Below are 13,529 nucleotides of genomic sequence, written 5' to 3'. Positions count from 1 at the left end.
AGTCCAGACAGTGCAATGGCACCAGTGGGGATGCAGTGCAGTGAGTCCAGAGAGTGCACTGGCACCAGTGGGAATGCAGTGCAGTGAGTTGAGAGAGTGCACTGGAACCAGTGCGGATGCACTGCAGTGTCTCCAGAGAGTGCACTGGCAGCAGTGGTTATGCAGTGCAGTGAGTCCAGAGAGTGCATTGGCACCAGTGGGGATGCAGTGCAGTGAGTCCAGAGAGTGCACTGGCACCAGTGGGGATGCAGTGCAGTGAGTCCAGAGAGTGCACTGGTACCAGTGGGGATGCAGTGCAGTGAGTCCAGAGAGTGCACTGGCACCACTGCGGATCAGTGCAGTGACTCTAGAGAGTGCACTGGCACCAGTGGGAATGCAGTGCAGTGAGTCCAGAGAGTGCACTGGCACCAGTGGGGATGCAGTGCAGTGAGTGCAGAGACTGCACTGGCACCAGTGGGGATGCAGTGCAGTGAGTCCAGAGAGTGCACTGGCACCAGTGGGCGTGCAGTGCAATGAGTCCAGAGAGTGCACTGGCAGCAGTGGGGATGCACTGCAGTGAGTCCAGACAGTGCACTGGCACCAGTGGGGATGCAGTGCAGTGACTCCAGAGAGTGCACTGGCACCAGTGGGGATGCAGTGCAGTGAGTCCAGAGAGTGCCCTGGCACCACTGTGGATGCAGTGCAGTGACTCCAGAGAGTGCACTGGCACCAGTGGGGATGCAGCGCAGTGAGTCCAGAGAGTGCCGTGGCACCACTGGGGATGCAGTGCAGTGACTCCAGAGAGTGCACTGGCACCAGTGGGGATGCAGTGCAGTGAGTCCAGAGAGTGCCGTGGCACCACTGGGGATGCAGTGCAGTGAGTCCAGAGAGTGCACAGGCACCAGTGGGGATGCACTGCAGTGTCTCCAGAGAGTGCACTGGCACCACTGGGGATGCATTGCAGTGACTCCAGAGAGTGCACTGGCACCAGTGGGGATGCAGTGCAGTGAGGCCAGAGAGTGCACTGGTACCAGTGGGGATGCAGTGCAGTGAGTCCAGAGAGTGCACTGGCACCACTGCGGATCAGTGCAGTGACTCTAGAGAGTGAACTGGCACCAGTGGGGATTCAGTGCAGTGACTCTAGAGAGTGCACTGGCACCAGTGGGGATGCAGTGCAGTGAGTCCAGAGAGTGCACTGGCACCAGTGGGGATGCAGTGCAGTGAGTGCAGAGAGTGCACTGGCACCACTGGGGATGCAGTGCAGTGAGTCCCGAGAGTGCACTGGCACCAGTGGGCGTGCAGTGCAATGAGTCCAGAGAGTGCACTGGCAGCAGTGGGGATGCAGTGCAGTGAGTCCAGAGAGTTCACTGGCACTACTGGGGATGCAGTGCAGTGAGTCCAGAGAGTGCACTGGCAGCAGTGGGCATGCAGTGCAGTGACTCCAGAGAGTTCACTGGCACCAGTGGGGATGCAGTGCAGTGACTCCAGAGAGTGCACTGGCACCAGTGGGGATGCAGTGTAGTGAGTCCAGAGAGTGCACTGGCACCAGTGGGGATGCAGTGTAGTGAGTCCAGAGAGTGCACTGGCACCAGTGGGGATGCAGTGTAGTGAGTCCAGAGAGTGCACTGGCACCAGTGGGGTTGCAGTGCAGTGAGTCCAGAGAGTGCACAGGCACCAGTGGGGATGCACTGCAGTGTCTCCAGAGAGTGCACTGGCACCACTGGGGATTCAGTGCAGTGACTCTAGAGAGTGCACTGGCACCAGTGGGGATGCAGTGCAGTGAGTCCAGAGAGTGCACTGGTACCAGTGGGGATGCAGTGCAGTGAGTCCAGAGAGTGCACTGGCACCACTGCGGATCAGTGCAGTGACTCTAGAGAGTGAACTGGCACCAGTGGGGATGCAGTGCAGTGAGTCCAGAGAGTGCACTGGCACCAGTGGGGATGCAGTGCAGTGAGTCCAGAGAGTGCACTGGCACTTTGGGGATGCAGTGCAGTGAGTGCAGAGAGTGCACTGGCAGCACTGGGGATGCAGTGCAGTGAGTCCCGAGAGTGCACTGGCACCAGTGGGCGTGCAGTGCAATGAGTCCAGAGAGTGCACTGGCAGCAGTGGGGATGCAGTGCAGTGAGTCCAGAGAGTTCACTGGCACTACTGGGGATGCAGTGCAGTGAGTCCAGAGAGTGCACTGGCAGCAGTGGGCATGCAGTGCAGTGACTCCAGAGAGTTCACTGGCACCAGTGGGGATGCAGTGCAGTGACTCCAGAGAGTGCACTGGCACCAGTGGGGATGCAGTGCAGTGAGTCCAGACAGTGCACTGGCACCAGTGGGGATGCAGTGCAGTGACTCCAGAGAGTGCACTGGTGTTGAGGACTGGCTCGCTGCGCGTAATCACATTGATATCATGCAGCTGCAAGATAAGGAAATGGCGGATTACCGCACCCAGCTGGTCTAGAGAAACAAGAGCAAAGACACGTACGCAAGGCTTGTCTGGGAACTCTTGTGAGAAATCCCAGGCAATTAGAAACAATGATAGTAGAGGGCATACTGCCCTGGGAGTTATAGTTAGATTAGAAAGGGGAACTAGCGGATAGAAGAATGCGGAACTAACAGATAGGGCAGTATATGACGCTTACCAATAAAGAGCTTGGCTTTTGCAATATGTATGAGCTAATTATCCTGTACACAATAAAAGACAATTGAGCTATCCATTAAAGCTGAAGCATACTTAACACTCATATTGAGCGTTTGTGTCTTCCCTCCGTCGACAACAGATGGCGCCCGAACAGGCCTTGCTGGACGAGAACCCTGAACGAGTAAGCCGGTATTAGGCGACGGAGTACAAGGGGAAAGCCGGTTCTGACTACGTAACCCGGAATCCGCGGAACATAAGATTGGGGCGAGCAGAAGGCGACTCGGGAAGAGCGCCCGGGACGAACCCATAGCGGGTCCCGCCGGAACGCCGCGAACGGAAGCTTTGCACGGGGGCAACGGCACCGTGAGTAAGCATGGAGAAACAAGCGGCAATTAATTTACTTAAGTGCTTTTTAGAAAAGCGTAAGACACGCTTTGCACGGGGGCAACGGCACCGTGAGTAAGCATGGAGAAACAAGCGGCAATTAATTTACTTAAGTGCTTTTTAGAAAAGCGTAAGACGCCAGATATAGATTGTCATAAAGAATTACAGGGGTTAGTGGCCTATGGGGTGGCGAAGGGCTGCTTTATTAACCCTGGCACATTGTTTGAGGAGGATGAGTGGCGTAGGTTTGGCGATATATTGTTTGAGGAAATGATTAGTGAGAATAAGACGGCTAAGAAATTGGCAAAGCCTTGGCGGGCCGTCACGAACGCTTTAGCGATATATCGGGTAGAGCAGAAAGTGGCAGCCGCTGCGACACAGCGGCTGCGCAAAACGATGAGAGCAGATGAAGAGACCAATCCGTACCCCCTCCCTCCATCAGTCCGGCAATTCACTATGAAAGCCCCCGGGGGAGGGGAGGAGGGAGCACGACCCAGTGCACCTCCTCTACCCCTGGAAACTCCCGAGGGAGAGGCGGCAGGCGAGGGGAGAAATAAGAATCCATTTTTGAAAGATATGCGACTCGAATCAGGGGGGTCGGAGAGAGCAGGACTCTGGGCGAAAATAGCAGGGGAGGCGTTGCGTGAAGGCGATGTGGGGGCGGCGACAGAGCTTGTAGGCGCCTTCCCCGTAGTGTACTCTCCGCCCAACGCCCAGGGCCAGACAACTGTTACTATGACGAATCTGGATTGGAAAATTCTGACCCAATTGCGTGCCACAGTAAATGAGTCAGGAATACGTGGGGAGCCAACAAAACAGATGTTAGACTATCTGTGGTCCACTAATGTGTTGCTCCCCGGCGACATTCGTAACATTATGAAGCTAATACTGACGCAGCATCAGATTCTGCTGTTTAATGCCCACTGGCAGTCAGTTTGTCAGGAGGCAGTTGCGGTGCAGCGCCAGCCCGGAGATCCACTACACGGGGTCACGCTGGATGAGCTCTTGGGGGTCGGTGCATACAATCGCTTGGAGGCCCAGGCTCTAATGGGGCCGGATAAGGCAAAAGCTGCCATGACACTAGCTAGGATGGCACTGGACCAAATTAGAGAGCCTGGAAGAATGCCCTCCTATATGTCCATCAAGCAAGGGCGAGATGAAGCGTTTGGAACCTTTATTGATAGGGTTGCCGCAGCTATACAGGTAGCTGGGTTACCCGAATATCTCAAGGGCCCTATTCTTAAACAATGTGCCCTTCAAAATTGTAATCAAACTTCTCGAAACGTACTAAATACGCTGCCCAGTACTTGGACTATAGAAGAGGCTCTTGATAGATTATCGCAAATACCAATAGGTTCACAGGCCCTTTTGGTCGATGCCATCCGCAAGGTAGGAGAGAGTATCAGCCAGGGATTGCAAGCTAGTCAGTCGCAAGTATTTGCCGCCCTTGCCCCCCTGCAAAGTGGAAAAGGACCTCACTCGTCGAGAAGACCTGCACTACGCTGCTATCGGTGTGACATCGCGGGTCATATGAAGAGGCAATGTGGGACGGCTAATGTGTGGTGTCCCTCTTGCCGATCTAATACGCATAATGAAACCGCTTGCCGGCGGAAGACCCAGGGAAACGGGAAGACCAGCGGGAACCGCCGCCCCGCGATGACACAAAAAGCGGCTTTTCCCTCAACAGCGGCGGCAGCTGCGGAGACTCCAACCGAGACGAATCCTTTCACCTCCAACCAGCCACCAGAGGGAGCCTGGGGATTGGACTTGGCAACCGCAGTAAATGTGACTTTGATGGACAATAAGCCTGTTGGGGTGAAAACAGGCGTTATGGGACCTGTAAAAATTAATAATGAGCCTGTTGGAGCACTTCTGATCGGAAGGTCATCGGCGACATTAAATGGGGCTTTAGTGTTAACAGGACTTATTGATAAGGACTTTACTGGGGAGATACAAATTATGGTATCAGCCATGTTCCCTCCGCTACATATACCGAAGGGAACTCGATTGGCTCAATTCTGCCTGTCTCTTGCCAAAGCGACTGATCCCTTCCGCACCTGTTTGTTCGGGGTCCCAATAGGGAACAAGGAGGAGCTGAAACAACTGTTAGCACCATATTCCGCAAGAACTGATTTGTTCGATCTTTCGTCTAACCTCTCCGACGCCGTTGTGGCGGCGCTAGTGGCTCTGAACACGAGCTTGCCATGGGATCCCCAAGAACTGAATTTGTTGGGATCAGTGGCGGTAGGGAACACCAGTAATAACTGGACACAGACGTGCTTTATGTGGAATAAAGGAAAACAAAATATGACTCAATGGACTAATGTGACCTCTCACACAAGGGGGTTCGAAGCTAATAGCAGCTATTGCGGGTACAACGACACCACCAACACCACCATGGGGGCATACGGGAACGAGTCAAGCACATGGCCAAGGCAAACTGCTAAGGCCTTACCACCTGGTATATTCCTGATCTGTGGAGATCGAGCCTGGCAGGGGATTCCAGCAAATGCACACGGTGGGCCGTGCTATTTGGGACGCCTGACCCTGTTTGCCCCTGATCTGCATAGTCAAGAGCTGCGAAACATTACTCGACAATGGAAACGCCGGACGAGACGCAGTCTAAAAACCTTGGGGAGTGACTGTGATGATCAGGTCGAGCTCTGGGGTCCAGCCGAAAGATTCTTTTCGGCGGCACTTGTGCCTGGAGTGGCTGTGGCTCATGCTATGGCTAGTCTTGGGAAACTAGCTTGTTGGGCTGTAAAACAAGCAAATGTGACTACGCAGGTACTCACAGAAATGGCCCAGGACCTGGATAGCTTGCGACACGCTGTGTTACAGAACAGAGCGGCGATTGATTTTCTGCTGCTGGCACAGGGCCACGGGTGTGAAGAGCTCGAAGGAATGTGCTGTTTTAATCTCTCGGACCATGGCGAATCAATCCACGAGCAGCTGAGATGGCTGAGAGACCACACCAAGAAGATAGTGGTCCAGAATAATTGGCTTGATAGACTGTTTGCAAGTTGGTTTGGGAACATGGGAGGTTGGATATTGGGTCTGATAAAAGAAGGGCTACGCTTACTGCTAATAATTGTCCTAATTATAGTAGCGGCGCGAGTAGTATTTAGTTGCCTAATAAAAAGGCTCGAGCAGTTAACTAGTAGGGTTTTTCTAGCAACAGTAATAGCATGTGTAAGGTGTAATTGCCCGGATAGCTCAGTCGGTAGAGCATCAAAAAAAAAAAAAAAAGGGGGGTCAATGCCACACGTGCTCCTTATTGCAATGCATCTCTTTGCTGTCATTATACAAACTATAATAGCATCCTTCCTTGCGCCAGGAGCCGCTCTGCTCGGCTGTGGGATTGACTGTGGAACGGACGCCCCTAGGTGCACCCCGAGCATTTTTCCTCGGAGGGGTCTCCACTCTCAGCCGCTCACCACGGGAGCAGACAAGGACCTCCTGAAGCTGCACACAAATTATTTTCAGTGATATTGTCTTGTGGTATGAATGAGAAGTGCAAGAGGCCTCTTTGCATGATTGTGTGATTGTGCTGTGCGAGTAAGAAGCAGTATCGCTGCGAAGCAACATTCCTAGCGCTTAGTGGCTTGTTGACTGATGTAGATTCTAGTAGGCACACTACTTTACAATCGTAGTTCTGCATGAGATTTTTGACCCTGTTGCTTATTGTACCTTGCTTATTGCAGTGTGTGCGGTGATTGATAGAAAAATCAATAGAAAGCTTTTGGTTCAAAATAAAAACGGGGGAATTGTTGAGGACTGGCTCGCTGCGCGTAATCACATTGATATCATGCAGCTGCAAGATAAGGAAATGGCGGATTACCGCACCCAGCTGGTCTAGAGAAACAAGAGCAAAGACACGTACGCAAGGCTTGTCTGGGAACTCTTGTGAGAAATCCCAGGCAATTAGAAACAATGATAGTAGAGGGCATACTGCCCTGGGAGTTATAGTTAGATTAGAAAGGGGAACTAGCGGATAGAAGAATGCGGAACTAACAGATAGGGCAGTATATGACGCTTACCAATAAAGAGCTTGGCTTTTGCAATATGTATGAGCTAATTATCCTGTACACAATAAAAGACAATTGAGCTATCCATTAAAGCTGAAGCATACTTAACACTCATATTGAGCGTTTGTGTCTTCCCTCCGTCGACAACACACTGGCACCAGTGGGGATGCACTGCAGTGAGTCCAGAGAGTGCACTGGCACCAGTGGGGATGCAGTGCAGTGACTCCAGAGAGTGCACTGGCACCACTGGGGATGCAGTGCAGTGAGTCCAGAGAGTGCACTGGCACCAGTGGGGATGCAGTGCAGTGAGTCCAGAGAGTGCACTGGCACCACTAGGGATGCAGTGCAGTGACTCCAGAAAGTGCACTGGCACTACTGGAGATGCACTGCAGTGTCTCCAGAGAGTGCACTGGCACCAGTGGGGATGCATTGCAGTGAGTCCATAGAGTGCACTGGCACCAGTGGGGATGCAGTGCAGTGAGTCCAGAGAGTGCACTGGTACCAGTGGGGATGCAGTGCAGTGAGTCCAGAGAGTGCACTGGCACCACTGCGGATCAGTGCAGTGACTCTAGAGAGTGAACTGGCACCAGTGGGGATGCAGTGCAGTGACTCTAGAGAGTGCACTGGCACCAGTGGGGATGCAGTGCAGTGAGTCCAGAGAGTGCACTGGCACCAGTGGGGATGCAGTGCAGTGAGTGCAGAGAGTGCACTGGCACCAGTGGGGATGCAGTGCAGTGAGTCCCGAGAGTGCACTGGCACCAGTGAGCGTGCAGTGCAATGAGTCCAGAGAGTGCACTGGCACCAGTGGGGATGCAGTGCAGTGAGTCCAGAGAGTTCACTGGCACTACTGGGGATGCAGTGCAGTGAGTCCAGAGAGTGCACTGGCACCAGTGGGCATGCAGTGCAGAGAGTCCAGAGAGTTCACTGGCACCAGTGGGGATGCAGTGCAGTGAGTCCAGAGAGTGCACTGGCACCAGTGGGGATGCAGTGCAGTGAGTCCAGACAGTGCACTGGCACCAGTGGGGATGCAGTGCAGTGACTCCAGAGAGTGCACTGGCACCAGTGGGGATGCAGTGCAGTGAGTCCAGAGAGTGCCGTGGCACCACTGGGGATGCAGTGCAGTGAGTCCAGAGAGTGCACTGGCACCACTAGGGATGCAGTGCAGTGACTCCAGAAAGTGCACTGGCACTACTGGAGATGCAGTGCAGTGAGTCCAGAGAGTGCACTGGCACCAGTCGGGATGCAGTGCAGTGAGTCCAGAGAGTGCACTGGCACCACTGGGGATGCAGTGCAGTGAGTCTAGAGAGTGCACTGGCACCAGTGGGGATGCAGTGTAGTGAGTCCAGAGAGTGCACTGGCACCAGTGGGGTTGCAGTGCAGTGAGTCCAGAGAGTGCACTGGCACCAGTGGGGATGCAGTGCAGTGAGTCCAGAGAGTGCACTGGCAGCAGTGGGGATGCAGTGCAGTGAGTCCAGAGAGTGCACTGGCACCAGTGGGGATGCAGTGCAGTGACTCCAGAGAGTGCACTGGCACCAGTGGGGATGCAGTGCAGTGAGTCCAGAGAGTCCACTGGCACCAGTGGGGATGCAGTGCAGTGAGTCCAGAGAGTGCACTGGCACCAGTGGGGATGCAGTGCAGTGAGTCCAGAGAGTGCACTGGCACCAGTGGGGATGCAGTGCAGTGAGTCCAGAGAGTGCACTGGCACCAGTGGGGATGTAGTGCAGTGAGTCCAGAGAGTGCACTGGCACCAGTGGGGATGCAGTGCAGTGAGTCCAGAGAGTGCACTGGCACCAGTGGGGATGCAGTGCAGTGAGTCCAGAGAGTGCACTGGCACCACTAGGGATGCAGTGCAGTGAGTCCAGAGAGTTCACTGGCACCACTGGGGATGCAGTGCAGTGTAGTGAGTCCTTAGAGTGTACTGGCACCAGTGGGGATGCAGTGCAGTGAGTCCAGACAGTGCACTGGCACCACTGGGGATGCAGTGCAGTGAGTCCAGAGAGTGCACTGGCACCAGTGGGGATGCAGTGTAGTGAGTCCAGAGAGTGCACTGGCACCAGTGGGGTTGCAGTGCAGTGAGTCCAGAGAGTGCACTGGCACCAGTGGGGATGCAGTGCAGTGAGTCCAGAGAGTGCACTGGCAGCAGTGGGGATGCAGTGCAGTGAGTCCAGAGAGTGCACTGGCACCACTGGGGATGAAGTGCAGTGACTCCAGAGAGTGCACTGGCACCAGTGGGGATGCAGTGCAGTGAGTCCAGAGAGTCCACTGGCACCAGTGGGGATGCAGTGCAGTGAACCCAGAGAGTGCACTGGCACCACTGGGGATGCAGTGCAGTGAGTCCAGAGAGTGCACTGGCACCAGTGGGGATGCAGTGCAGTGAGTCCAGAGAGTGCACTGGCACCAGTGGGGATGCAGTGCAGTGAGTCCAGAGAGTGCACTGGCAGCAGTGGGGATGCAGTGCAGTGAGTCTAGAGAGTGCACTGGCACCAGTGGGGATGCAGTGCAGTGACTCCAGAGAGTGCACTGGCACCAGTGGGGATGCAGTGCAGTGACTCCAGAGAGTGCTCTGGCAGCAGTGGGGATGCAGTGCAGTGAGTCCAGAGAGTGCACTTGCACCAGTGGGGATGCAGTGCAGTGAGTCCAGAGAGTGCACTGGCACCAGTGGGGATGTAGTGCAGTGAGTCCAGAGAGTGCACTGGCACTAGTGGGGATGCAAAGCAGTGACTCCAGAGAGTGCACTGGCACCACTGGGGATGCAGTGCAGTGAGTCCAGAGAGTGCACTGGCACCACTGGGGATGCAGTGCAGTGAGTCCAGAGAGTTCACTGGCACCACTGGGGATGCAGTGCAGTGTAGTGAGTCCTTAGAGTGTACTGGCACCAGTGGGGTTGCAGTGCAGTGAGTCCAGAGAGTGCACTGGCACCACTGGGGATGCAGTGCAGTGAGTCCAGAGAGTGCACTGGCACCACCGGGGATTCAGTGCAGTGAGTCCAGAGAGTGCACTGGCACCACTAGGGATGCAGTGCAGTGACTCCAGAAAGTGCACTGGCACTCTTGGGGATGCAGTGCAGTGAGTCCAGAGAGTGCACTGGCACCAGTGGGGATGCAGTGCAGTCAGTCCAGAGAGTGCACTGGCACCAGTGGGGATGCAAAGCAGTGACACCAGAGAGTGCACTGGCACCACTGGGGATGCACTGCAGTGTCTCCATAGAGTGCACTGGCACCACTGGGGATGCAGTGCAGTGAGTCCAGAGAGTGCACTGGCATCACTGGGGATGCAGTGCAGTGACTCCAGAGAGTGCACTGGCACCAGTGGGGATGCAGTGCAGTGAGTCCAGAGAGTGCACTGGCACCACTGGGGATGCATTGCAGTGACTCCAGAGAGTGCACTGGCACCAGTGGGGATGTCGTGCAGTGACTCCAGAGAGTGCACTGGCACCAGTGGGGATGCAGTGCAGTGAGTCCAGAGAGTGCACTGGCACCACTGGGGATGCAGTGCAGTGAGTCCAGAGAGTGCACTGGCACCACTGGGGATGCAGTGCAGTGAGTGCAGAGAGTGCACTGGCACCAGTGGGGATGCAGTGCAGTGAGTCCAGGGAGTGCACTGGCACCAGTGGGGATGCACTGCAGTGAGTCCAGACAGTGCACTGGCACCAGTGGGGATGCAGAGCAGTGACTCCAGAGAGTGCACTGGCACCAGTGGGGAGGCAGTGCAGTGAGTCCAGAGAGTGCACTGGCACCACTGGGGATGCAGTGCAGTGACTCCAGAGAGTGCACTGGCACCACTAGGGATGCAGTGAAGTGACTCCAGAAAGTGCACTGGCACTACTGGGGATGCAGTGCAGTGAGTCCAGAGAGTGCACTGGCACCAGTGGGGATGCAGTGTAGTGAGTCCAGAGAGTGCACTGGCACCAGTGGGGATGTAGTGCAGTGAGTCCAGAGAGTGCACTGGCACCAGTGGGGATGCAAAGCAGTGACTCCAGAGAGTGCACTGGCACCAGTGGGGATGCAAAGCAGTGAGTCCAGAGAGTGCACTGGCACCAGTGGGGATGTAGTGCAGTGAGTCCAGAGAGTGCACTGGCACCAGTGGTGATGCCGTGCAGTGAGTCCGGAGAGTGCAATGGCACCAGTGGGGATGCAAAGCAGTGAGTCCAGAGAGTGCACTGGCACCAGTGGGAATGCAGTGCAGTGAGTCCAGAGAGTGCACTGGCACCACTGGGGATGCAGTGCAGTGACTCCAGAAAGTGCACTGGCACTACTGGAGATGCAGTGCAGTGAGTCCAGAGAGTGCACTGGCACCAGTGGGGATGCAGTGCAGTGAGTCCAGAGAGTGCACTGGCACCAGTGGGGATGCAGTGCAGTGAGTCCAGAGAGTGCACTGGCACCAGTGGGGATGCAGTGCAGTGAGTCCAGAGAGTGCAATGGCACCAGTGGGAATGCAAAGCAGTGAGTCCAGAGAGTGCACTGGCACCAGTGGGAATGCAGTGCAGTGAGTTGAGAGAGTGCACTGGAACCAGTGCGGATGCACTGCAGTGTCTCCAGAGAGTGCACTGGCACCACTGGGGATGCAGTGCAGTGAGTCCAGAGAGTGCATTGGCACCAGTGGGGATGCAGTGCACTGACTCCAGAGAGTGCACTGGCACCAGTGGGGATGCAGTGCAGTGAGTCCAGAGAGTGCACTGGCACCAGTGGGGTTGCAGTGCAGTGAGTCCAGAGAGTGCACTGGCACCAGTGGGGATGCAGTGCAGTGAGTCTAGAGAGTGCACTTGCAGCAGTGGTGATGCAGTGCAGTGAGTCCAGAGAGTGCACTGGCACCACTAGGGATGCAGTGCAGTGACTCCAGAGAGTGCTCTGGCAGCAGTGGGGATGCAGTGCAGTGAGTCCAGAGAGTGCACTGGCACCAGTGGTGATGCAGTGCAGTGAGTCCAGAGAGTGCACTGGCACCAGTGGGGATGCAGTGCAGTGACTCCAGAGAGTGCTCTGGCAGCAGTGGGGATGCAGTGCAGTGAGTCCAGAGAGTGCACTGGCACCAGTGGGGATGCAGTGCAGTGAGTCCAGAGAGTGCACTGGCACCAGTGGGGATGTAGTGCAGTGAGTCCAGAGAGTGCACTGGCACCAGTGGGGATGCAGTGCAGTGAGTCCAGAGAGTGCACTGGCACCACTGGGGATGCAGTGCAGTGAGTCCAGAGAGTTCATTGGCACCACTGGGGATGCAGTGCAGTGAGTCCAGAGAGTTCACTGGCACCACTGGGGATGCAGTGCAGTGTAGTGAGTCGTTAGAGTGCACTGGGACCAGTGGGGATGCAGTGCAGTGAGTCCAGAGAGTGCACTGGCACCAGTGGGGATGCACTGCAGTGACTCCAGAGAGTGCACTGGCACCAGTGGGGATGCAGTGCAGTGAGTCCAGAGAGTGCACTGGCACCACCGGGGATTCAGTGCAGTGAGTCCAGAGAGTTCACTGGCACCACTAGGGATGCAGTGCAGTGACTCCAGAAAGTGCACTGGCACCAGTGGGGATGCAGTGCAGTGAGTCCAGAGAGTGCACTGGCACCACTGGGAATGCAGTGCAGTGAGTCCAGAGAGTGCACTGGCACCAGTGGGGATGCACTGCAGTGACTCCAGAGAGTGCACTGGCACCAGTGGGGATGCAGTGCAGTGAGTCCAGAGAGTGCACTGGCACCACCGGGGATTCAGTGCAGTGAGTCCAGAGAGTTCACTGGCACCACTAGGGATGCAGTGCAGTGACTCCAGAGAGTGCACTGTCACCAGTGGGGATGCAGTGCAGTCAGTCCAGAGAGTGCACTGGCACCACTGGGAATGCAGAGCACTGAGTCCAGAGAGTGCACTGGCACCAGTGGGGATGTAGTGCAGTGAGTCCAGAGAGTGCACTGGCACCAGTGGGGATGCAAAGCAGTGACTCCAGAGAGTGCACTGGCACCACTAGGGATGCAGTGCAGTGAGTCCAGAGAGTGCACTGGCACCACTGGGGATGTAGTGCAGTGAGTCCAGAGAGTGCACTGGCAGCAGTGGTTATGCAGTGCAGTGAGTCCAGAGAGTGCACTGGCACCAGTGGGGATGCAAAGCAGTGAGTCCAGAGAGTGCACTGGCACCAGTGGGAATGCAGTGCAGTGAGTCCAGAGAGTGCACTGGCACCACTGGGGATGCAGTGCAGTGACTCCAGAAAGTGCACTGGCACTACTGGAGATGCAGTGCAGTGAGTCCAGAGAGTGCACTGGCACCATTGGGGATGCAGTGCAGTGAGTCCAGAGAGTGCACTGGCACCAGTGGGGATGCAGTGCAGTGAGTCCAGAGAGTGCACTGGCACCAGTGGGGATGCAGTGCAGTGAGTCCAGAGAGTGCAATGGCACCAGTGGGAATGCAAAGCAGTGAGTCCAGAGAGTGCACTGGCACCAGTGGGAATGCAGTGCAGTGAGTTGAGAGAGTGCACTGGAACCAGTGCGGATGCACTGCAGTGTCTCCAGAGAGTGCACTGGCACCACTTGTGATGCAGTG

At 55.6% G+C, this 13,529-nt stretch overlaps 1 protein-coding gene across 1 annotated transcript; it reads left to right on the top strand.

Annotated features, from left to right (window-relative positions):
* The first annotated feature begins 2,334 nt into the window (after positions 1-2,334).
* On the top strand, positions 2,335-6,973 carry LOC308182919 (uncharacterized protein). Its single transcript, XM_080568288.1, has 2 exons — positions 2,335-6,211; positions 6,243-6,973. Exons 1-2 carry the CDS (start codon positions 3,074-3,076, stop codon positions 6,306-6,308), a joined length of 3,204 nt encoding a protein of 1,067 aa, XP_080424414.1. The 5' UTR covers positions 2,335-3,073; the 3' UTR covers positions 6,309-6,973.
* Positions 6,974-13,529: the final 6,556 nt, after the last annotated feature.

Source organism: Anser brachyrhynchus, assembly GCF_964034855.1.
Source record: "Anser brachyrhynchus genome assembly, chromosome: 26".
NCBI classification, from domain to species: Eukaryota; Metazoa; Chordata; class Aves; order Anseriformes; family Anatidae; genus Anser; species Anser brachyrhynchus.
The sequence above is the reverse complement of the archived record's forward strand: the minus strand, read 5'-3'. Positions and strand labels throughout refer to the sequence as shown.